This window comes from Gracilinanus agilis, chromosome 2, assembly GCF_016433145.1.
Source record: "Gracilinanus agilis isolate LMUSP501 chromosome 2, AgileGrace, whole genome shotgun sequence".
In the NCBI taxonomy this organism is placed as follows: domain Eukaryota; kingdom Metazoa; phylum Chordata; class Mammalia; order Didelphimorphia; family Didelphidae; genus Gracilinanus; species Gracilinanus agilis.
In genome coordinates, this window is record NC_058131.1 from 133733880 (window position 1) to 133759779 (window position 25900).

The following is a 25900-nucleotide window of genomic DNA, read 5'->3' on the forward strand; positions in this document are numbered from 1 at the left end:
CCAATTAGATATATAACTATGTGAAGTTTAAAAAACTGGTCTAAATATCTTTTCCTTTCTTCAGTCCTGATCATGTAGTATCAATAACTTGCTTAAAAAGATTGAGCCAGAGTTTTTTAAACTGCAATGTTTTCTCATTTTGATGAAAGCTTTCTATTAATTCTGATTTGTGTTCTAAAAAGATGGTAGTCAGACTATACATAAGACAGTTGATTCAGGAATGATTTCTATGCTCATAAGGAGCTTTTAAAATGAGATCAGTTCATTTTGTTATTTAATGTGTTCTATATCTGTTGTCTGCTTCCTTTTTTTCTAAGAAAGTATTCCTGAAATATATAAAAGGCTTTGACAAACCTTATCAGTCAAAAGCAGTCTTTGGCTTCTCTCGTCTCTTACACTGAAAGCATATTTTTGGGTGTGCGTGAGTGCGTGAGTGCGTGAGTGCATGTGTGCGTGTGTGTGTAGCTATCCTTGCCTTTTCTAACTTTTGCCATGAAGTCACCTAGTAGCAAAAGTATATGGTGTTCAAATCTGGCCTCACACACTTCCCAGCTGTGTGACCCTGGGCAAATCACTTGACCCCCATTGCCCACCCTTACCACTCTTCCACCTAGGAGACAATACACAGAAGTTAAGGGTTTAAAAATTTAAAAAAAAAAAGTATATGGTGATATAATTTGGAGGGTCTCTCTTCAGTTCTTCATTGAATATCTAATATTCTTAGCATTCTGCAATAAATGTTGACACATGAGACTCATTTATTCTCATGGTAGTCATTTGGCAAGTATCTGCCATGAACACTGCAATATAAGATGACAAAAAGTCCCATAACATTATATTTTATGCAGGATCAAACCAATTTCTTTACATTCTCAAAGAAGAACCTAAGAGCCCTTTTTAAATTTAGATGTCCAATCCATAGACAAAAGAATCCCCACTAAAGCATACCTAACAAGTTGTCATCCAGCCTGTACTGGAAGACATATAATTTCAGTGTTCTTTCTACTGCTTTGTACTCTCCTTAATTCAGTTTGTAATCTATTCAAAATGATTACTAACTCTTCTCTGAACATTCCATCTTCTATTCCAAGCATGTGTATATAGATGGTCCAACATGGTTGGCCTGTACTTCATCCTCACCAGGGTTCTTAGAATCCCTAGTCATGCTTCCAGAGAAATTCATTTTTATACACATGGCTAATATGTGAGTGTTTTGCTCACTATTTCAGAGAGACAAATATTTTACTTTAATTTGTCTTGGATTCTTTACCTATGGAAAAATTATATGGCACTCTTAGGTATTTCAAGTAAAGGACTGTAACATACTTTGGAATAAAATGATTTTATTAAATATGTACTCACTGATGAACTTGTTTTGCATAGTTTCGAGCAAAGCTTGGTGGGCATCTTCAGCTTGCAAAGCATGTGAACATTCTCTGGCCAGTATTGTACGTACAAGGTGCTCTCCACAGCCTAAAAATCCAAAAATATTCAAGAGAAATGAAAATAAAGAAATGCAAAAAGGTTTTTTTATACTTCACATGACACAAGTAATTATATAATATTTCAAAAATACTAATGCTGTAGCATAATTCAAATAAAGGTGAAATGATATGAGTGTTTTGTCAGTATAGATATGAGATTTGGAATTACTAATGGCATACCCAATCTTTATATGTTGAAGAGAACATAAGAAAAAAACTGGACAAGAAGGAAGATTCACATAATTTTCTTTATTCAGAGATTTCCTGAAGCTTTGCCTTACCTCAGTTCTCAGTTCTTAATTTTCTAAAAAATCCTTTTGATTTGGTTTCATCCCCAACTCCCACTCCATCATCAACTGTGTGGTAATCACTCCCACAGGGAAGACTTACGGGGGAGAGAAGCAAAATTTTGAGCAACCTTCTAAAAGGGGAAAGTTTTTGGTTTTGTTTTTTCTCTTCTCCCCATTCTCCTCAGCCACAGGGCTACTTTTCCGGGAAAGGGGAACGGCATTTTCCCAACAGCCTGTTCCTGGATGCTAGTTCAAACATTCCCCAAGGACTAGGTTTCAATGATTGCCGGTCCGACCCACCTGACCCTCCCTAGGTCCCTAACTGTTCCTGCCGATTCTGACTCCCCATACCCCCCAATGCCAGTGCCCTGCCTGCTGCTGCTGATGCCTCTGCCTCCGACTCCTGCTCTGCTGCTGACTCCTGCCCCAGCTGCCCCGCCTGTTGATGCCGATCCCAGAGACTGCTGCTGCAGCCTCTGCCCCAGCTACCACTGCTTATTTGGGAAGTATACAAAGAAAAAAAAAAACCCTCTTCTTATTGCACATACCTGGGACTTTCCCAAGGGTGTTTCTTCATACACATTAATGACTTTTAACCTGAAGGGAGCTTCTACTCCACTACTGCCCCCCACATGGTTCTTCTAAAACCTTACCTAGGCACCCCCCTACAACCCTTGCACCATGTGGGATTCCCAACCTGCGAGTTTTTCCCAGTCCTTACCCCAAATTGGCTTCAATGCTCTGTTTTGGGGGAAGGGTCTGAGTTATCACGTGAACCCAAGCAGACCCCAGTTCTGGGATGTTTTTTTTTCCCTTCCTATCATTCCTTGTGATTATCCTGCCTATGTATACTGGCCATTTGGGACTGATCAAGACTTTGAACTATATACCCTTATGGAGTCATCCACATCTGCTCAGGGCAGAGTTCAGTTAAAAGGAACTTGAATAAGACCAGAGGTGGATTTTAAAACCTCAGACTGCATGGATTTTTTTAAAGTCTCTGTATCTTACTGTATTTTGCTAATTGTTGTTTTGTGATGTAATTTTGTTGTTTTACATTGATTTTTCTGTTACACTGGATCATTTAAGCTAATAAAGTTTTGGCTGCTAGATTAATTCTGTTCATGATTTTATTGTAACTCCCAAATAGAGAACAAATCTATTAGAATTGGTAAAAAAGTTTTTTACTGCATTGCTTGTAATTTGTTCCTTATATTATTAAATTTCCTGATTTCTTTAAGGTTTAAAATTCTTTTTAAGTTTACCTATATCAATCTAATTCTAATATCTGTACCACTTATGAACATCTTAAACAATTTTTAAGTTGTAAAAAGCCCATAAGCCTTATGTATACTGGATTTGTCATCTCAACTAGAGGTCACATATTGCTTATAGAACCTTGGAGATTTTAATGACTTAAGAATTTAAATTTTATAAGGGCTTTTTTTTTTAGAAATGACTTTAGATACCTAGTAACTTCTATATGGATGATATATATATATATATGTATACATATATATAAAATAAAGAATTTTAAAGGGGTAGAGAGTTCTACCCATATTTTTTGTTCATTTTTTTACACAGGAAGCCAGGAGAGTTCCTGTATGCTTGATGTTTTGGCTTGCCCATCAGAAGGATATAGAATTCCTGGTGATAACTTAGACCCAGTTTTTTTGATGAGATTTTTTTTAGGCTCTGCCCCACAATTGCCATTGAGGCAGTAATAGACTTTGTTGGGGCCCTTGAACTTAATGTCGAGGTCTCTGGTATAAACTTCCTGTGGACGTTTAGAGGACTTGAAAACTACATTTCCTATGATTCCTCTTTTGTAATACAGGTGGACAGGAAGAGTGATTATGTAGACAGAGCTATAAAGTCTCAGAACTTGATTGGGACACTCTTTTTCCCTAGGAAGCAACAACAGGGAAGGTATGGCAGGCATTAGAATTAGATCTTAGCAGGCATGTGATTTTCTTAATTACCAATTTGGATTACAATAAACCCTTAATGTTTTAAATATATCCTTTCTATATTAATTTTACTTGTAACGACCCCAAAACTACAACATAGCATATTTTAGCAAAAGTCATCAATATCATTACTCATTAGATATCAGCATATGAAAACACACATGCACATATATTCTTTCTTACCTCTGTCTCCATATATCTAATCTTTTGCCAAGGCTTACTTATTTTACATTTAAAATGTCTCATAGAAACCCCCTTCTCTACTCTTGACACTACCACCACCTTGATATAGGTGCTTATTACCATATTCCTGGACTTTTATAATACAGTGTTATTGGTCTCTCTACCATAAATGTCTCCTCTCTCCATTCTAGCTTCTATTCAGCTATCAAAATGATCTCCTAAAGCATAAGGATAACTATGTCACTCCTTATTCAGTAAACCCCAGTGACTCCCTGTCACCTTCAGGATGAAATATAGATTCCTCTTTTTGACAATCAAAGATGTCTTACTTTGTTTTTCCATTTTTTTTCTATTTTCCATACTCTCCCTCAATAACAGACATCATCTATGTGAAGAATGGGCTCAGAATGAAGACAATGATGGTTGTAAGTTAGATATATTATACAACTGTGTTAAAGATATCTCACAACTCCTGGTACTGCTGAATATGGAAGTTTTTTCTCTTTTTCTGGAGTCCCACATAGTTTGCTCCCTTTAGAGAGCTCTACTCTCATGGGCAGGTTGTTCGACTGGTTTTGCAGAGGTCCGCTTTTCTTCTCATTTTGAATCTTGATTGCCAGAGGTTTATCATTTATCTGCTCCCTCTCTCAGGTTACTACTTTACTGTACCATTGTAAGTGTGGAGTACATTTTTGCTATCAAATGGAAAAAGTATCTCTCTACTAAGTAGCTCCAAATCAAAGTGCCATGGCTGATGAGTGTGGGAAAGATACTTTCTCTGATACAAGAACTGGAGAATGCTTCATAACTGCTTCCAACTGACAAATAATAACTACAGGGAGATTTTACTGCCCAAAGTCCCATGGGCTTAGTTATTTAAAGTCCTCAGAGTATTTACTCCACAGCAATTCAGTTGTTTTATTCTTATCTCAATTAGGGAAATTTTCACACTGAATAAAATCAGTGTTTAGATACATCTTACAAAATTAAAACCTCATTAAGTGAGACAATATCAACACAGTTGGAATCGATCCACCTCTCCTTCACCCCATGTCCTACCCTTTACATAGAAAACTGAAAAGAATACCAAACACATTAAAAGAAAACCAAGAAAGAACAATGGCAAGAAAAATAAGGGAACAGAATGTATCCACTAGAGCAGTGATGGGTAAACTACGGTCTGAGGGCCAGATGTGGCCCTGAAATGTTTTATCCAGTAGCTTGAAATCATTCCTAATCTGACGAATATAATGAGTAGGATACAATACAATGAAACTTTGAAAGAGTTGCCTTGGAAACAGACTGACAGATAAGCATTTCCTTTCCTTTGGCCCCCTCTTTAAAAATTTTGCACTAGAGGGGGCAGCTGGGTAGCTCAGTGGAGTGAGAGTCAGGCCTAGAGACAGGAGGTCCTAGGTTCAAACCCGGCCTCAGCCACTTCCCAGCTGTGTGACCCTGGGCAGGTCACTTGACCCCTATTGCCCACCCTTACCAATCTTCCACCTATGAGACAATGCACCAAAGTACAAGGGTTTAAAAAAAAAAAAGTTTGCACTAGAGGAACTAATGGTCAGCAGACTGTCAAGTGCCACAAGATGGTCAAGAAGGAAGAGAAATAAGAAAAGGCCAATGGGACTTGTCATTCACAAGTCATTGGTAACTTTGGAGAGAATCACTGCAGTTGAAAGATGAAGGAAGAAGTGAAACTAGAAGACAATGAGTAGTGAGGAGATATAGAGAAAGCAAACTTCTTTAGATTTTCTATTTTTGATCAATTATCATAAGACAACATGCTATTGTTAATCAACTATGGGGGGGGGGGCAGCTGGGTAGCTCAGTGGATTGAGAGCCAAGCCTAGAGACAGGAGGTCCTAGATTCAAATCCAGCCTCAGACACTTCCCAGCTGTGTGACCCTGGGCAAGTTGCTTAACCCCCATTGCCCATTTACCGCTCTTCCACCTAGGAGCCAATACACAGAAGTTATGGGTTTAAAAAAACATAAAAATTCTTAAAAAAAATTTTTTTAAATCAAGTATAGGTCTACACTAGTTAAACTATTTTAATATTTTTCTGTACATAGTACTTCTGATCCATTCTCCATCCTGCCATTCTGGTCCCACAATCTCTTAATACACATTTCCTATAGCAATTTACCTGGTAAAACAAATCATATTATGAATATATATTTAAATTTACCAATATGACATGCCACTAATTGTGGCAGGCTTTTACTATTTAATATTCTTTTCTAAAATAAAAAAGTTGGTATCACAGCATTTTATTTTTGCTACTAGCTTATGTCATTAGACATAATATAAAGAGTTCATTTATGGAAAATTGGGATAACTATACTACTTCATGCCTGATTCATGAGTTTAATGAAGCTAGGGCCATATTTTTTCATATTACCAATATACAAGTGAAATGAGAACAATTTTTTTGAAAAATTTTCATTGTTTAAATAAAGCTTTACTTTTCTAAATAAGTATTTAAATTCTACTCATGACTTATTTCCATATACAATTTTATTTCTTAATTTACGTTTGTCATCTTCTACTGTGATTGTCTTGATGGAGAAGCTGAGTAAATATTATAAGGAAAAATCTACATAACATATATATTATGCCCAAAGTATAATAACCTAATTGTAATAACTGGTCAAACTAATCTAATATAATTTCAATTCATACCATTCAGTTGATAGGATAGAGATTCTGAAGAAACAATACATGCTTTTACTATTATAGCATACTCTTAAAAAAGTCTGAACTTTACTATAAAAATCAATATGACTTTATTAATTCCGGGGTTACTGATATAATTTGATTAAGTTCATTTTTTGTCTTGAGATTCATTATTATTGTAAAGCAAAGGATTCTACACATTTTAAAATACCAAAATACCAATCTTTCAGCTTAATTCCTCTCATAGGAATAAAATCACTTAATCTTTCATAGGAATTAAGCATATAATTTCAAATACATTTCTGTAATTTTTTAAATTTATCAGACATCGTTACCAATAAAAGATGGAAAATATAATTTACTTTCAGCAGAACATACATTTTGAGTGAGTTATTTCAGGCAATCCATAATATATTTAATTGCTTCTAACAACCAAAGTTCTCTTTAATCTGTTTGAATGAAGTGGGGCAATTTGGTTTTTTAAAAAATCATTTATGTTGCCTGAAATATGGACACACATATTTACCAGAGTTTTTTATCCATCTCAAGAATACCTATTTCCCTAAGCCCATGTGCAACCACTTCAGTGATATCTTTAGAAAGCTAATATTTAATGGTTTGTATGGAACTCCAAAATAATGATAAACTCTGAAAACTAGGAGTTAATAAAGCAGTTGTCTTTTATTATTTTTCTTCTCCATCTAAACTTATCATAACTTTTTAAACATCCCTAAAACTTTAACAATCACTGTTATTTTTCCACTTTCTTCCCATTTTCAGTATTTCTTACTGTTGTAGAAAATATAAGATTTAGTATAGTAGGGCAGACTGATTGGCAAGGGGATTCCAGAATCTTGAGAGTCAGTGACAGTTTTTAACCTGGCACTGAGGACCTGAAGTCTGAAGGTCTAATGGTGGAGTTGGTAAGACAGACCATCCCTGAAGCTGTTTCCCTGGATCCTGGATTAATTAACATCTTCAATCAAGCATCCCAGTGAAGGAGGAAGGTAGAGAAGTAGATTGTGGCTTTGTGGTGGCACAGGGACCATCCCTTCTCCCTCTCCTATATTTGGATTACTTTGCTGTGGTTCAAGTCTCCTGTGACAGCTTTGAAGACCTCAACATTGGATTTTATGTGAGATCCCCTCCTCCCAGCCAGACCTTGCTATTAAGGAGTCTGCTATTAGAATTAGCCAGTAGAGTACATTTTATCCATCCCAATACCCCTGGGTGGAGATCCATAGATCTTAAGTCAGTTTATCTATAACCCATCCTTACCTATGCCAATTAATCAATAAATATCACAGTTGCCATATTTCTTCCTTGTCTTTCCTTACTCAGATACCTAGGTTGACGAATTAGAACCTACTGTGAATTCAAGCTGTTTTCCCTGGCTGTTATTAATCTATCTGTTACCGCAGATATATTCCCCAGCTAAGTGTGTTACCTGTGTTTATTTATTTATTCATTTACCCATTCCAATTAGTTTATTTCAGTTCCCACATAACACTACTCAACAAAGATCCCATACTACCAATTGGTATTAAGTGGTTAAAATAAAATATAAATACTAACCCTTTCCTTCAAAGCTAATTAAAATTTCCCAAATTCTTAAGTTAGCACTTGAAAATCCTCAAATTCTCCAAAAGATCTGTGACCTCATTGTGTTGAGAACTCCCTCCAATGATGCAGAATTAAATTAACACTTTTTAATCCTTTGGACTCTTATCCATGTCGTCCTGTTTAGTCTTTCACATGGAGTCAACATGCTAAAAACTATACACTGTTGTAAATAAAAATTAATCATTGAGGCTTATTACTAGATTTATGAGCATTTATTAGTAAAGAGAAAGAGGGGAAAAGGTTTCCAGCTTTTCTAACTTAAGGCAAACAATCTCACCCCCCCCCCCCCCCACTGTGGCCTCCAGGGCCATAGATGTCCAGATAAGATAAGAAGGCTCTGGGAGAAAGGGCTAGCTCAGAGAAAGTCAGTTCAGAGGCAAGTCCAAAAGAAAGGAGACCTCTCAGCTTTTCAAATCTAAGCTCCTCTCGACCCTGGTTCTTTCCAATGGCCACTGGCTTGCATTGTGGCTTCCTTCACGCCAGGCCTGTGCCAGGATGCCAGTGTCAGGTTATCAGACATTTGAATGATTCCTATGTTAAGTCTTTCCAAGATGAACTAAATTAGAGATCTCCCAGACATTTACTTCCCATACCTCCAAGACTTTTGAAATGAGTATCACTTCAGAGGATTGTCTATCTCTTACCCATCACTCCACATATATGACTGATAAAAATATTTTTCTAATGATGCTTATTATATTTCTAATGATAATAATCTATTCACTGATATTTTTTACAAACAATTCATTGTTGGTAAGATAATTCCACCTCTTTATATCTACTGTGTATTTCTCTACTACTCTTGGGGTAACATGCAATTTTGATTCCTCAAAGAGTATAATTTTTTTCTAAACCTTTGGTTGTACTTTCCCTTGTAAAAGCAGCTGTTGTTGTAATGGAGACACTTTACTAGCTCTAAGATTTTAGACAAGTCATTTAATCTCTGTTTGCCCCAATTTTCTAATCTTGAAAATGGGGATAATACTAACCCTTCCCTTTGAAGGATTGTTGTGAGAATTGAATAATATTTAACATAGTACCTGGCACATAAGTACTATATAAATATTAACTATACTTGTTTAGTGCCATAGAACATAAAAAAAACGTATACTGAGATTCATAGGTAGGTCTTTATTACAATTAAAACCTTAAAAACATTGAAAGCACTGTAAATTTCAAAATACAATGAAGTTCAATTTCTTCCCTTTATATAATTCTAGGCCCAGGTCACTGTCAATCATCAGTGTCCTTGACGGATATTTGTGTTGATGTATCAGCTCTATTATAAGGATGATATTAGAAAATAAGTATTGTTTTATTAGTATAAAGATAAGAAGTAGAGAAGCTGGCTTGAGGAAGAATTGGGGTTTCAGATAGAGCTGAGAGAGAGTGTTAATTTCAACTGGTGGCAGTTATAACCGTTATTCTGACAGTTTCACTGGCTGGGTGTGGCATTCCAAGAGGGGGCTTCTGGCAGTCAACAGAGCCACAGGCAGCTTCTTTCTCTCTCAGAGCTGGAGAAAGTAACATCTTTGCCTCTCTCTATAGGCCTGAGGGAAAGACTTGAAGGAGTGTTTTCTTTTCCAACTTGGGAAGCACTATTCATTTATCTGTTACTGTCTATAGATTGGTTAAAGCATGAAAAGAACAAATAAAACCTAGTCTTTGGTTTGGATGCTGAATCTGTTAAGACTCAGCATCCTAACCTGAGTTTTGTGGAGACTCAATGAGCTAGCCTTGGTTATCTTTGTAACTTAAAGGCAAAGTTAAAGAGTTGTGATGGTTAGGTTTATTTGGAATAGTATAAATTTGGTTAGTTAGAGCCTGTGAACCACAGAAGAAGCAGTTCCTTGAGGGACCTGGGAGTTTATTTGGGTGGAGTTAGAATCCCTTAGAATTAGAAATCCTTTTTCTCATATATGTTTAAATAAATTGTTTATTTTTCATAAACAAGAGTCTCTTTAGCGTTCCTTGCGCCTGGCCCTAAAAGGAAGTTCATTTTTGAGCTTCACTTTACTTACCACTGAAGATACTTTTGATATTATCTGTCAAAAGTATCTAGAAACAATTTTGAACCTTTATTTCTAGTTCTTTGTCCTTTATTTGTGGGCTCGCCTAATATTATTTTTACACTATGTACTTCAAATGTAAGTTATAAGAAATGCCTCAGGACAAGACAATAGATCTTAATATGATTCAAAATCTCAGTTTTTCTGGGATAAATTTTTTTACACATCTCAATAACATTAATTCTTATTTTTAAGTGAAAAGAAAAATGAAGTAAAGTTCATTTCTATATGTTATATAAGCCTCTGACTTTCCTAAGAAGGCTGCATACAAAAGTACAAGATGAATTAAAAAAAAAAAAAACGATCCTCAATATCACTAGTAGGCTACATGATTATAGAGGTCATGATTTTGTGTGTTCATATTGACAACTTAATATTAAAAGTCAACTCTTACTTTTGCTAGTAGGATAAAGGAAAAAAGTTTCAGCACATCACATGTTAGCAGTCCAGAGGGACAGATAAGTAATCAGGGAAATATTTTATAAAACTAAAAGGAAATGTTTTTTACTTCAGTTTTCAATACAAGACATTTCTTTTTCAACAAAGGAATTTATTATGCAATACATCACCTATTTTATTCTCTGACAAGGGGATCAACTACCAATTTTGGAATAGGATTACTTGTAGTTTTGAAGCCTATCTTGTGAAATTAAATGGAGTTGTCTTATGAGTGCTAGAAATGCATTATTTTCTGTCTTCACAGTGTCATTATAAGTAAACCTGGAAACTATTAGATACTTAAAAAAGAAATATGGAATCTTTATAAAGGGATGGAATAAGTAAAAAAATATCCTATCTAGGCAGAAACTAGGGTCACTTCTTAACATCACATATTAAATTTTTATTAAATCAGATACATGTAATCCATGATAAACATTTTTGATATTTGTAATGAGTTGTACTGAAACAAATCTTGGATATAGTGGAAAAGCATTGAACTAGTACAAGTCAGACATCTAGTTTTTTCCCCAAGGCTCTGGGATATATTACTTATTTTTCATTCAAGCTTTTTTGTATTTCAACTTCAAGAAAGGGGGAGGGAGGTTAAGTAATAACTGATAACTTATGAATCATGGGTTATGAATGTAATGAAGTATTATATTGGGCCATGAGAAAAGATGAATACTAAGAATCCCTCTCAGTCCCAAAATTCTAAAACTGGATTTTGCTTTTTTTAATCTTTTAGTAATTTTTGGACCAAAAAATCTACTATGGAAAATATGCCAGTAAGGAAAAAATATTTAGTCGTGGCAGTAAAATAAAAAAAATAATGTTATTATTACTGGATAAGACAGGAAGTCCTTTAGCTCTCAAGCCATTCAAAATGTAAACACGTTGTAGCTGCTATTGAGAAAAATTAATGTTGAATTATAATATTTATTAGTAATATTTCTATGGGAAATAATTCATATTTCTCAAGCCTCTTGGCATTCCAAGGTCAAGCTGAAAAAGCCAGGCCCAAGGCATCTAAACTGGGCTAGGTTAACTGTCTTTTGTTAAAAGTCCTACTCATCAAAAAAGACAGACCACCTTCTCTAAAAGATTCTAAAATAGAATATAGAATCATGTTATTTAATTTCTAATTAATTTTTAATTTGCCTCTCCACGTATCCCTACGAATTATTATTTTTATTGCATTACTTGGAAATCTTCTATTTTGTTGAAAGCCTATACTTTCCACTAGAAGTATATAGTCAGATTTGATGGGTAGATAATCCTTGGTTGTAGACCCAATTCTCTTGCCTTTCTGAATATCATTATCATTTTCCAAGCTTTGGGGTCCTTTAGTGTGGAGGCTGCCAGATCCTGTGTAATCCTGATTGGTGCTCCTTGGTATCTGAGTTGTCTCTTTCTGGCTTCTTGCAACATTTTTCTCCTCAGCTTGGAAGTTCTTGAACTTGGCAATTACATTGCTGGGGGTTCTCTTTCAAAGATTTAATTTAGAGGGTGATTTATGGACTCTTTCAATGTCTATATTTTGCCCTCTTGTTCAAGAACATCAGAGCAGTTTTCTTAGATAATTTCTTGTAGTATGACATCAAGATATGTTCATTTCTAGGTTTTGAGGTAGACCTGTGATTCTCAAATTGTTTCCCCTAAACTGATTTTTCAAGTCTATGATCTTATCAGTGAGATATGTCATATCTCCTTCTACTTTGTCATTCTTTTAACTTTGATTTAAATTCTTGCTGTCTTGTAAGATCATTAGCTTCTACTTGCCCAAATCTAGTCTTTAAAGACTGGCTTTCAGCTATGATCTTTTGATTTTCCTTTTCAGTTTGGTCTATCTTGCTTTTCATGGCTTCCCGCAGATAAATTATGATCTCCAATTTGATTATCGTTTCATTTAATTTCTGGACTTCTTTTTCCAAGTGAGAGATTCTGTCTTTTAAAATGTTATTTTCCTTTTGAATTTCTTGCATTTCTTTCTCCCATTTTTCTTCCCATTGTTCCTCTAACTTTATTACTTGGTTCTGAAATTCAAGTCTGAGTTCCTCAAGAGCTTGTGACCAATTTCCTTTTTTTTTTTTTTTTTTGGAAATTTTAGATGTGTTTGCTTGTTTGTTGTCCTCTGCTGTCTCATCTGTAGTCTGCTGCTTTTCTCCATAGGAGTTATCCAAGGTAAAAGCCTTTTTCTTATATTTCTTTTAGTAGTTGTGGAATGTAATTCTGGGTGTTGGTGGCCATTGCTCTGTTAGTTTTTTCTCCCCTTCCCAGTCAGAAGTCTGAGTGAGGAGGGTAGGCAGTGTATCTGGCGAAAGAGTGTTTTTTGCCCTGAGGCTGTTTTTCAGTCTACCCCACATCTGCTATGGGTAGCCCCTCTCTGCCCTATCTCTATGCCCATGCTCCATGTTCCTCAGCCTCCTGGGATCCCAAGTCTCACTGCTCTCAAGGGTAAGTCTGTGGTGTCCTCAGCTGCCACCGAAGCCACCACCACCACCATCCCCCCCTCCCAACCTAAAGAGTGCCCCACGCTCACTCTGACTCTGGTGCAATAGGTGGAGTGGGGGAGGGGTGATCAGCTTGCACTTTGTTAGGAGTAATTTTACCACATTATAATAAGGAAATGCCCCAACTGAGCATGAGCCGAGGGGCAAGAGACAGTTGCTACCACCACTATAAAAACCCAGAAGCTGATCCTTTCTAGGCTCTCAATCTTGAGAACAGGTTCCAGATGGTGGGTGGGTAGGCCTAAAAACCTGCACTAGCACCTGTATCCTATTGTCTGAGTATCAATTCATCACCTGCTGAATAAGGCTGAGAGATATACATCAAACATCTAATCATCAAGAAGAATTTCATCAAACCTCACTCCATCTGATCAAGGCCACAGCCAGGCCTGACCAGGGTCTGAGAGGGAGAAGAAATCTCTCCAGCCAGCTCCTAAACTTGATTAACAATTGATTAGCTAACTTTAGCACCTGTAGACTGGCATAGCCATCCCCATACCCTCTTCCTTATCCTTGATACTACCCCTTGAGTTATTATAATTTAATCTTTGAACTTACCCAGGTAAAGCTATTATTATTCTAAGGATCAATTTGATAATCCTGCATTCAAGGGGAAAGGGGAATATTTCTGCTAAGCCTCAACCAATCACATTATTCCAACATTATTAATAAGTATTCTCACTATATACATCTATCCATCAACCCAACCCCAAGCCAAGTTTCCAGAGAAGCTGTGTGAATTAGCTCACTGCTTTTCACTTGCCACTTAAGCTTGGACACTGTAGGTGGGACCAATGCTCAACTGAGTAATAAATATTGGTGGGACTTGGTGTTCATTATCAATCTTTGGTGTTCACCTAGGCTTCCAAACCTTTTCAGTCAGGTCCTTATACCATCTGAGGATGGTGGGCCATCTCTTTATCAGGCCTGAATTCAGAAGCACCATACCGCCCATAACAGTTAGGAGTAATTATACCCCATTATAATATGGAAATGCCCCAACCCTACCTACCTTCAGGCTGCACCTTACGGTAGAGCCCCTTCGTTCATCTGATTTTGATTTTTGTCCTTTTGAGGCACTTTATATCATTTAGTGGTGAGGAAAAGAAGACCCTTGCTTCTATTCTGTGGCCATCTTAGCCCGAAAGTCTCTAAAATAGATAGGGTCTGATATTTCCCTTATCTGAGTAAACACCTACCTTCTCTGTAATGAAGTAATGGAGAAGTTGAGATCTATAAGTTCACCTCTTTTTAAAAAATATCCACCAATTGAGATTGCCAGGGTAGGTCCAAAAGGGACAAACTGTCAGGCCAATCAGAAAAAGACACACCTTCCTATAAAAGAGAGTACCAAGGCTCATGAAGGGTCTTTTGAGGGAGAGATGGATGTAAGGACCCATTCTTTGTTAACAGACTGCATGGCCTGTTAATAAACAATGTTATTTCCTGTCGAAATCATATCACATTTATTGGTTAAAAATTCCAGGTGCTTGGGGGCAGCTGGGTAGCTCAGTGGATTGAGAGTCAGACCTAGAGTCGGGAGGTCCTAGGTTCAAATCTGACCTCAGACACTCCCAGCTGTGTGACCCTGGGCAAGTCACTTGACCCCCCATTGCCTACCCTTACCACTCTTCTGCCTTGGAGCCAACACACAGTATTGACTCCAAGACGGAAGGTAAGGGTTTAAAAAAAAAAATTCCAGGTGCTACATAATATTCCAATATTAGAGCAAATCAACCTTGGTATTCAAAACTTATCAATACCCTTTACCCCAGGGGCTCCTTGAATAGAGGAAGAAACTAAGTGCTCCTCCATTCCATTTAAGGAGGGCCTCTAAGATCTTTTCATTTACCACCTGGTTCCATTACTTTTTTTTTTTTTAACCCTTATCTCCCATCTTAGAATCAATACTGAGAATTGGTTCTAAAGCAAAAAAGTGGTAAGGGCTAGGCAATGAGCTTTAGGTGACTTGCCCAGGGCCACACAGCTTAAGAAGTATCTGAAGTCAAATTTGAACCCAGAACCTTCCATCTCTGGTCTTGACTCTCAGTCTACTGAGCCATTCAGCTGACCCCTCCATTACTTTTAGATTTCATCATTCCCATATGTGTGGTACCTCTCCCATGACAGGGGTAAATGGATAAGTTCCCACACTTTTTTTTCAGTTTCCTTTATTATATCACTTTCTCTCATTAGACTGTAGCTCCTTGAGGGTGGGAAATGTCTTTCTTGCTAATAATTAGTACAGTGCCAAGAACATAGTAAGCACTTAATATAGATATAGATAGAAACATGAATCCATAACTTAGGTATAAAAAGTATTATACAAAAAAAAATGATGAGAACTGCTTCCCACTACTATTTGACAAAGATCTTTTCTTTATAGGAATTAAGGGAAGAAAAACAAATGAAACTATGAGGAAAGTCATTAGAATCAGGCAAGTTCAATATGAAAATTTTTAAAAGAACTACATAGAACCTCTCCCCACACCCAGTCATAAAAAGGCAGTCTTATAAACTAATATTTAGATCAGAATTGCCAAATTCTAGGATATACATATACTAAACTTTGTAAAAAAAATCTCTCAACTATAAATGTCACCACAAGTGGAATACAAAAAACAATCACCAGACAGACCGTTTTGTTAATACAAAGAATAGAAGACCTTTATATTAAAATTTTAAAATAGTGATGATTAGTACCACTTCAATATCTATATCTAGTTTTTTTGGTTCTAGACCTATGGATTTCATAGCTATAGGGAAAATCTAAGTGAAGAAAAGCCTTATATCAATGAATATTAGCAAGTATTCTGAAATTTAAAGACTTAGAACATTACTTATAACAATGACAGATTAAGTGACTTTCCTAGAATAAAAAAGCCAGGATATAACAATCAGAGCAGAAATTGAACCCAGGTCTTACTGACTCTAAATTTGGATTTCTATTCCATGCTATTCTCCTAAACTCTTATTTAAAAGTTTAATTTTCTTTTCATTCAGCCTTATTATTCTAAATTTCAAGATACAATTTAGTTAATCTAAACCTAATTACTTCTTAATTACTTCCTTTTGCAGGGGAGGAGGAATACTAAAGAGTGATAATCTAATGATTACAATATAGTCTAAGTGAAAGAACATCAGACCTCAGCATTAGGACTCCTGATTGAGATTCTTCTGTTTTAATTAGGAGTAAGTCACTAAAAACCTCTCTGAGCTTCAGGTTCCAAATCTGACCTAATTTAAAAAGACAATGACAAAAGTTGTACCCTCTACTTTACAGGGCTGTTGGAAGGAATAAGGTATATAAATGTATTAAACAGTTGTTAGGTATATGCTGTTAAAACAACAGATCTTCATTTTCATTTTCCACTCCTACATCCCACCACAAAGAATCAACAACAAATAATCACAAAAAAAAAATCACAAAAACATGGAATTGTCATAGTTTTGACAGTAAGTCCACCTAAAGCTTATAATGAGAAATAAAAATACTTTGCCTCTTATTGCCTTGGTGAGCAGTGCACTTAATTCTTTTTGTTCTTAGATCCTTTACCTGTAAAATTTGGGTTGAAGACTTCTAAAATGTCTCCCAACTCTAAATCTATTGTTTTATCCTTCTATCCTTTCTCAATTCCCCTTAATTCTAGTGCCCTAATACTGCTGATTATTTCAAATTCATCTTATTTACAGTTTGTACATAGCTGTTTGCTTGTTGTCTTCCTCAGTAGGCTATGAGCTTCCTGAGAGCAGAGTCTTTAACCTTTTTTTTTAACCCTATAACCAGTACATAGTAAAGTGTCTGGCACACAAAATACACTTAATAAAGGTATATTGACTTGCTATCTCCCCAACTATCAATAATTCCCAATTATGTTGTATTTACCCAATGTAGAATCTGTCATAGTTATATACTGTTACTCTCAATAGACTATAAATACCTTGATGACAGAGAACATTTCATTTTAACCTTTGTAGTCTCAACACTGAACAATTTCTGGTATATGAGTACTTGGTAAATGCTTATTGATTAATTGATGCTATAATCTATTGTAGCACTTCTTAAGATGGGATATGCACAAGATAATTCATTTGGTGAACAGAAAGAAAATATTAGCAGCATTTATCTAGAGCTAAAAGTGATCTCAGAGGTCATCTAATACAAATTTCTCATTTCACTAATGTGGAAAATGAGGCCAAAGGTGGCTGCTTTGCTCAAGTTAAATTAGAGGTAGTATCATCATGAGTGGAGTTTCAACCTGATTTTATGATTTCAAAAGAAATACCTTTTTACCATCTTTCATCAAAATTTCCATTTCTATTTCTGTAGTTTAAAACAATGAAGTTGATGCTAATATTTAATGTACAGATAGATGTAAACTGACAACCACACAGTACATATTTCAGAAAGTCATGTGTCATTTAGAAGTAATCAAAGAAGGTATCCTGAGGTAAGAGTGAGAGAACCCTAATGTGTAGGTGTTGATAGTGCAACTTTCATTTATTCAGTTACCTTCTGTATATTTCTATGTATTACAATTTCCATGGGCCTAATTAAGTGGATTTATGGCTTATGTAACATTTTTAACAAAATTAAATGCAACAGAATGGATGAAATTAATTTAAAAATTTCTAACAAAGAGGATATAAATCAAAGGTTGTATTATACCAGGATGCACCAATAACCAAATATGGGAAAAACTGATACAACTACTATTGCAATATAATCAGATCTCAACAGAAAGATGGTTTAAAAAATTCAAAATTATCAAGATTATTTAAAATTTGGATTAAAAACAAGTATCATTAATGATAAAAATTATACCGTGTTATTATGTTAATGAGAATAAGAAATCATTAATATTTAAAGATATTTTAAAATTAAGATTTTCACTTTCCCAATCAATAATCATTTATTAAATGTATCATAAGCAAAGGGTGATACGAAGACAAATTTGAAGCAGTCACTGCCCTCAAGAACCTTATACTTAAAGGGGGAGACAGTATTTACCCATATAAATTCAAGGTAATTAGAGGAGGGAGAACACAAACAGCAAGAGCAATGGAGATAAAAAAAAATGTCAGTGTAGAAAGTGGGACCTCATGCCAACAAGCCACAAAAAGAACGTAATGCAATTCAAGACAGGAGACATCAAATTCCAAGGTATGGGAAAATGGAGCATCATCTATGCAGAACAGTAAATAGGCCAGGATGCCTGGAATGAAAACTGTGTGGAAGAGAATAATGTGGAAGATTTTAAAGACAGAAAGATTATAGTCAGGTTCAAAAGAAATCTAAATGCTGAAAGGAGTAGTTCATATATAATCCAAGAGGTACTTGGCATCCAGTATAGTTTATGGATTAGGAGAAAGAAATGATCAGACCTGTACTTTAAAAAAATTGCTCTGATAGCAGAAGGCTATTACAACAGTTCAGCACAGATGATGAGGTCTTAAGTTAGGGTGCTGACTATCTAAATTAGTGATGCCCAAAGTGGGCGCTACTGCCCCCTGGTGGGTACTGCAGCAATCCAGGAGGGTGGTGATGGCCACAGGTGCATTTATCTTTCCTATTAATTGCTATTAAAATTTTTAAAAAATTAATTTCAAGGGGTCTAAGTAATAGTTTTTCTGGAAAGGGGACAGTAGGCCAAAAAAGTTTGGGAACCACTGATCTAAATAAAGAAATTGATGTAGTCAAGAAACAGAAATGAGAACATTAAATGAGAAATTCCTTAAGAGCAGGATAGTCTTTTGCCGCTTCTTTTGTCGTGGCACTACTTAGAACAGTGACTATCCTACAGTAGGCATATAATAAAAATTTATTAATTGATTGACCATTGAATAACTGGGCAAGTGAATGGATTATGAGGTGAGCGAGAATGATTTGAGAATGGCATGAGATTACAAAACTATGAACAGAGGGGGCAGCTGGGAAGCTCAGTGGAGTGAGAGTCAGGCCTAGAGACAGGAGGTCCTGGGTTCAAACCCGGCCTCAGCCACTTCCCAGCTGTGTGACCCTGGGCAAGTCACTTGACCCCCATTGCCCACCCTTACCAATCTTCCACCTATGAGACAATACACAGAAGTACAAGGGTTTAAAAAAAAAAAAACTATGAACAGAAAGAAATTACTCTGGTAGAAGGGTAGGTTTGAGTACAAAAATGACTTCTTTTTTGAATGCTGATTTTGAAATATCTATTAAACTCCTAATTCAAATAAAAAAGTTTGTTGTGTGGGCGTGGAGCTCAGAAGAGATGCTAAGAGTAGATTATGTTATATAAAATTAGGTGCATGGAAATGTTCATTGAACACAAGGGACTTGACAAAGTCACAACAGCAAAGGTAGATAGAGAAGAAGATTCAGGATGGAGTCTTGGGGAACACCCTCAATTAGAGGGCAAGACAGTTATGGTCAAAAAAAAAAAAAAAGACTTATTGCCAAAAAATGACCTATCACCTATTAAAATTCTCACATCTAAACACTCTAGAAACTTCAAATAAAAATTTTCTAAACTATTTTACAATCTTGAAAATAAAGTTTCAAGGGATTTTCAAAGTTTGTTTTAAATGTGAACATAAAATAGGCTCTTTGGAGGAAATACTAAATTATATTAAGGAAGATGGAGATGGACTATTAAACTCATGGTGAGCATGCGATCCACCTCTATAGAGGACTCAGGGTGCAGATTAAAATTTCAGTTCTCCTCCTTTCTCTTAATTTTTTCCACCCTTCTGTAATAATGCAAATAAATTATATAATTAAAATAAATCTATTGTATTTCAAGAGCACACAAAGGATAATATTCTCTTTTAAAATGATAATTTCAACTGATCATTTTCCTTATCTTTAAAATTTTACATCTAAGAGCAGAAATGACATATAAGTTTATGTATAACCATAAAATTCCAGAATTAAATTCAGAATCAATCAGCACACACACAAAACAAAGTTGTATACAACATAGTCCCATTAAGTTAAAAAAAATAGTAAATAATTTCATTCAATTTAGTCTCACATTATTAATGAAATTTTGTATAACTTAGGCTTTTTAATATACGTATTATTTTCTTAATAAAACAGAAAAATAATTGAGTCCAAACTCCTTATATCAAAGATGTAAAAAAAACAAATAAAAATGTACAAATAACCACACTTCTCACATTGTAGTGATTATTTATGTTACTCATTTTCCTTTCTTCCTTCTGAATTGAAAGGACACAGGGCAAAAAAAAAATTATCTTAATAGAAAATTTCATTAGAAGAGAAGCACCGGAGTAATAACAGTGGGAAAAAACTATAGGCATAGAACAAGAATGCTAGGGATCTGATACTAGTTCTAACACTTATTGGGCAAGAACCCACAGGAAAATTCTATTGGCATCAATTTCCTCAATTGTAATGTGATGATAAAAATGCTTGCATATTGACCTGACAGTTATTTTGAAGCCAGGGCTTTGTAAACTACCAACCATCATTACATTTTAAAAATGCTAATTTGAAAAAAAACACTTTCTCTTTATTATAATTTATCATGATAATATTGAAAACTACTTAAGAGAAAAATTAAAGCAAGTACTATACTATAGCCTCAAAATCAAAAAGGAAAGAATAAACACAAAAATAAAAAAGCTTTTATCTAAATTAACCTAAGCATAATGAAGAAAAAAATAAACAATACATGGTGGAAAAAACAATGAAATACATCATTTTTCAAAAGCAAAACACAAAATATGCTGTTTGCTTTATATCTAATTTAAAATTCATTAGACATAATTGAAAGAAATCATCCTTTAAAGAATCACAATGGGGCAAGAAGGCAGAGTAGAAGAAGTGCTCAGCTGAGCTATCCCAACATTGCCCTTCAAACAACTTTAAATTAACACCTTAAATCAAATTCTGGAATAACAAAATCAAAAAAAGATTGAATCATGTTTCCAGACTACAAAATAGGGGGAAAAAAAGACAACATAGGAGGTTGGGAAAAGAGAGTTGTGTCATGGGAGGAGGCTGACACAAAGCCCATATGTGTGAAACACGAGTGGTGAGATTATCTGGTGGTAACAGAGGTAATAGCAGATTCGGATGTTCTCAAAACAGCAATGTTAAGCTTGTAGTTGGTCAGAAAGAGAATTTAGGAGACCACTGTTCCAGCAGTGGAAACAGGAATAAACACTATTTAGCAACTCCATTGCCTATACTCACTTCTGGGTTAGTTCAAGGGCAGGGAGGAGTACTATCAGTCAAAAAAGAAAGGAATAGAGCGAAAGGAGCAGAGCCAGAAGAACAATGTACACAGAGACTGATATACTGTGGTAAAATTGAATGTAATGGGCTTCTGTACCAGCAGCAATGCAATGATCCAGGACAATTCTGAGGGATTTATGGTAAAGATGCTACCCACATTCAGAGGAAGGACTGCAGGAGAGGAAACATATAAGAAAAACAACTGCTTGAACGCATGGGTTGGGGTGGACATGATTGAGGGTGTGGACTCGAAACTACCACACCAATGCAACTACCAACAATTTGGAAATAGGTCTTGATCAAGGACACATGACAAAACTAGTGGAAATGTGCATCGGTCATGGGTGGGGGGAATGCGGGGGGTGAAGGGGAAAGTAGGAGCATGAATCATGTAACCATGTTAAAAATGAATATTAATAAACGTTAAAAAAAAAGAAAGGAATAATTCCAGAATGATAATAAGATAAACATACAAAAAGACATGTGGGATACAGCAAAATCAGTTATTTAAGAGAAAGTTTTATCTCTGAATGACTATATTAATAAAATAGGGAAAGAAAAGATCGATGAATTGGGAATGCAATTTAAAAAATCAGAAAAAGAATTTCTAAATATCCAACTAATACAAATTAGAAATCCTAAAAATCAAAGGTGAGATCAATAAAACTGAATATAAGAAACTAACAAATTTATAATTAAAGGTGTTGGTTTTATAAAACAAAAATTGAAAAAAACACTGGTTGATGTGATTTTTAAAAGAGAAAAGAAAACCAAATCACAAACATAACAGACAAAAACAATAAATATGCCATCTAGGAAAATGAAACTAAAGCAATTATTAGGAGATGTTTTGCTCAATTATATGCCAACAAATATATTGCAAAATGGAAGAATGTTTACAAAACTATAAACTGCTGAGACTATCTGAAGAGAAAACAGAATATCTAAATAAACCTGTTTTAGAAAAAGAAGTTGAACAAGCTATAAATGAATTTCCTTTAAGAAGCATCACAAGATGGATTCAAAGTGAATTCTACCAAAGTTTAAAGATCAACTAATTCCAATAATAAATAAATTATTTGAAAGAAAAGCTAAAGAACCTACTGTATAAAACAAATGTTTTATTTCATTAATGAGCATTTCATTAATGAATATGGATGCAAAAATCCCAAATAAAATATTAGTCAGTAGACTAAAATAAGACAACACAAAAATTATGCACTGTGACCAAATATGGTACATGGGATGGTTACATATAAGAAAAACTGACAACATAAATTACTACATTAATAACAAAAGCAATGAAATTAGATGATTATATCGATAGATGCAGAAAAAAGTCTGATAAAATACCACATTTATTCCTATTAAAAACATTAGAAAATATAGGTAACAAAGGGTTTTTCCCCTTAAAATATTATGAACATCAATTTAAAGCATCAGTAAATATTATCTGTAACAAAGATATGTCAGAAGCCTTCCCAATAAAATCAGGAGTAAAACAAGGATACACATTATCATTAATATTATATATTACAAATATGTTATTATAATTATATATAAATATATCACAATATGTAATAAGTGTTGTATGTTAAAATATGTGTTAATAATATGTTAATAATATTAAATATCATTAATATATTACATAATATAAGAAATACTAGCAATAGTAATAAAAGAAAAAAGAAATGTATGGAATTTGAATGGGAAAAGAAGTAATACAATTTCTTACAGATGACATGATGGTATTGGTGGAAAACCCAAAATTTCTATGAAAAAGTTAGTTGAAACTATCAATATTTTTAATGTAAAATATAAAATAAACCCACAAAAATCTATCAGTTTTTTAATATATTACTAACAAAATCTTGCAATAAGAGATAGAGAGATGTTCCATTTAAAATAACCACAGATAGAATAAGATAACTGGGACTATACTTGACAAAACAAAGGAATTACATGAAAATATTTAAAAAACATTTTTTTCACAAATAAAGTCATATTTCAATAACAGTAGATGAGAGGTCCTGGGATCAAATTTTGCCTCAGACACTTCCTAGCTATGTAACCCTGGACAAGTCACTTAAATCCCAATTGCATGCCCTTGCAACTGTTCTGCCTTTGAACCAATACTTATTATTAATTCAAAGGCAGAAATAAGGGGTTTAAAAAAAGAAAATGGAGAAAAACATTCTCTCTCTCCTCTCTCAGTAATCAACTAAGCAGGATGTCACCATGCTAGAATCTCTAATCACTTGGTGGGTGGATTAAAAGTTATTTTTTCATTTTCTACAATTTTAAGTTTACATATTTTTATTTTCTTTCTTTTTTTTCTTTTTTAGAAAAATTTTCCATGGTTACATGATTCATGCTTTTACTTTCCCCTTCTCCCCCTCAAACACACCCTTTCTCCCATAGCCGATGCGCATTTCCACTGGTCTTAATATGAGTCATCTATCAAGACCCACTTCCATATTATTGATAATTGCATTGGAGTGGTCTTTTCAGGTCTACATCCCCAATCATGTCCCCATTAACTTATGTGTTCAAGCAAGTGTTTTTCTTCTGTGTTTCCACTCCTGTAGTTCTTCCTCTGAATGTGGGTAGCGTTCTTTTCCATAAATCCCTCAGAATTGTCGGGGGTCAATGCATTGCTGCTAGTACAGAAGTCCATTACATTCTATTTTACCACAGTGTATTGGTCTCTGTGTACAATGTTCTTCTGGCTCAGCTCCTTTCACTCTGCATCAATTCCTGGAGGTCATTCCAGTTCACATGGAATTACTCCAGGTTATTATTCCTTTGAGCACAATAGTATTGCATCACCAGCATATACCACAATTTGTTCAGCCATTCCCCAATTGAAGGGCATCCCCTCATTTTCCAGTTTTTTGCTACCACACAGAGTGTGGCTATAAATATTTTTGTACAAGTCTGTTTATCTAGGATATCTCTGGGGTACAAACCCAGCAATGGTATGGCTGGATCAAAGGGCAGCCAGTCTTTTAGCACTCTTTGGGCATAGTTCAAAATTGTCATCCAGAATGGTTGGATCAATTCACAACTGATAGTGGAATTCTGGGAAGATGGCAGCTTAGACAGAGGGAATCTTAAAATCTCTGCACCCTTACACACAGAGATAGAAAAGAATGCCCTTCAAGAAGAAAGAAGAACAAATCTAAAAACTGGACAGAGCAGGGGGAACCCTACTTCAGGACAGCTAAAGAGGTATGCTAAGAAAAAGGCTTGAATTCTTGAACTGTAGGGTCTGAGGATATTGAAGAAGAATCTCATGACGCCTCCCCAACATGCTATGCAGAGTCTCCAGCAGCCCAGAAATCTCAGGACTGGCAGGCGCACTGACCGGGAGAGAGGGCCTGGCTGGCGCCAAACTCTGGGAGTTGAACACAGGCACTGGAGAGGTGACTGGAGGAGAAAACCAGAGAAACACAGAAAAAAACACCAGGAAGATGGTAGCTTAGAGAGAGCCAAACCTCAGACTCCAGACAGGTTGGCTTCCTCATACTGAGATAGAGAACAAAGGATATTAAGAGGAAAGAAAACCAGATCAAACATAAGGATAGTGCAGGGGAACCCCACTGCTGAACAGCTCAGCTCAGAAAAAATGCTCCTTCTTGTCCCAGGGTTTTTTTTGTTGTTCTTTTGTTTTTCCCTACTCTCCAGGTTTTAGCCTCAGGGCAGATTAAGAAGTATAAACTAATCCAATCAGGCTAAATACCAACAACTGGAAAGTCAAGAAGTCTTCAGAGGGCAGAGAAAGTAACTACAAACCTCCATAGCCAGCTGGAGGAAGATCTTTCATCAAAGATTAAATACATCTGCTCAAACTAGCAGAACAGAAAAGGAAAAAATATGAGTAAGCAACAGAAAAAGAGAAAAGAAATGACAAGTGACAGCTTCTTTGAAGGAAGTGAAAAAGAGAGCAAATGAAATAGAAATAGAAGAAGAGGAAGTAGTTCCAGGAAACTGAACATAGGCTTTGGAAGATCTCAAAATTCAACTTCTGGAACTCAAAAAAGAATCAAGAGAGGCTGAAAACAATTTGAAAAAGGAAATACATGAACTAAAACAAGAAAATAAAGTCTTAAAAGCCAGAATTGGCCAGCTTGAAAATGAAGCAAAGAAAGCAAAAGATGATCTACAAAGAAAATCAGACCAGAAGGAGAAGGATGACCAAAAAGCCAGGGATGAAATTCAGTCTTTAAAAAAACAGAACTCAACAACTGGAAACAAATGACTTCACAAGGCAGCAAGAATATATTAAACAAAATATTTAAAAAATGAAAAATTTGAGAATATGAAATACCTCATTGATTCAAACAAAGATCTGATTTTTTTTTAATTTATCAATTTATTTCACTTTTTCCACAGGT

At 35.2% G+C, this 25900-nt stretch overlaps 1 protein-coding gene across 2 annotated transcripts in view; it reads right to left on the reverse strand.

Annotated features, from left to right (window-relative positions):
• TASP1 (taspase 1) overlaps positions 1 to 25900 on the reverse strand; it is a 282501-nt gene that overhangs the window by 86518 nt on the left and 170083 nt on the right. For both annotated transcript variants that reach the window (XM_044663409.1, XM_044663408.1), the window contains one exon: positions 1363 to 1473. In XM_044663409.1, the coding sequence (XP_044519344.1) occupies positions 1363 to 1473 (111 nt within the window). The remainder of the gene's footprint in view (positions 1 to 1362; positions 1474 to 25900) is intronic.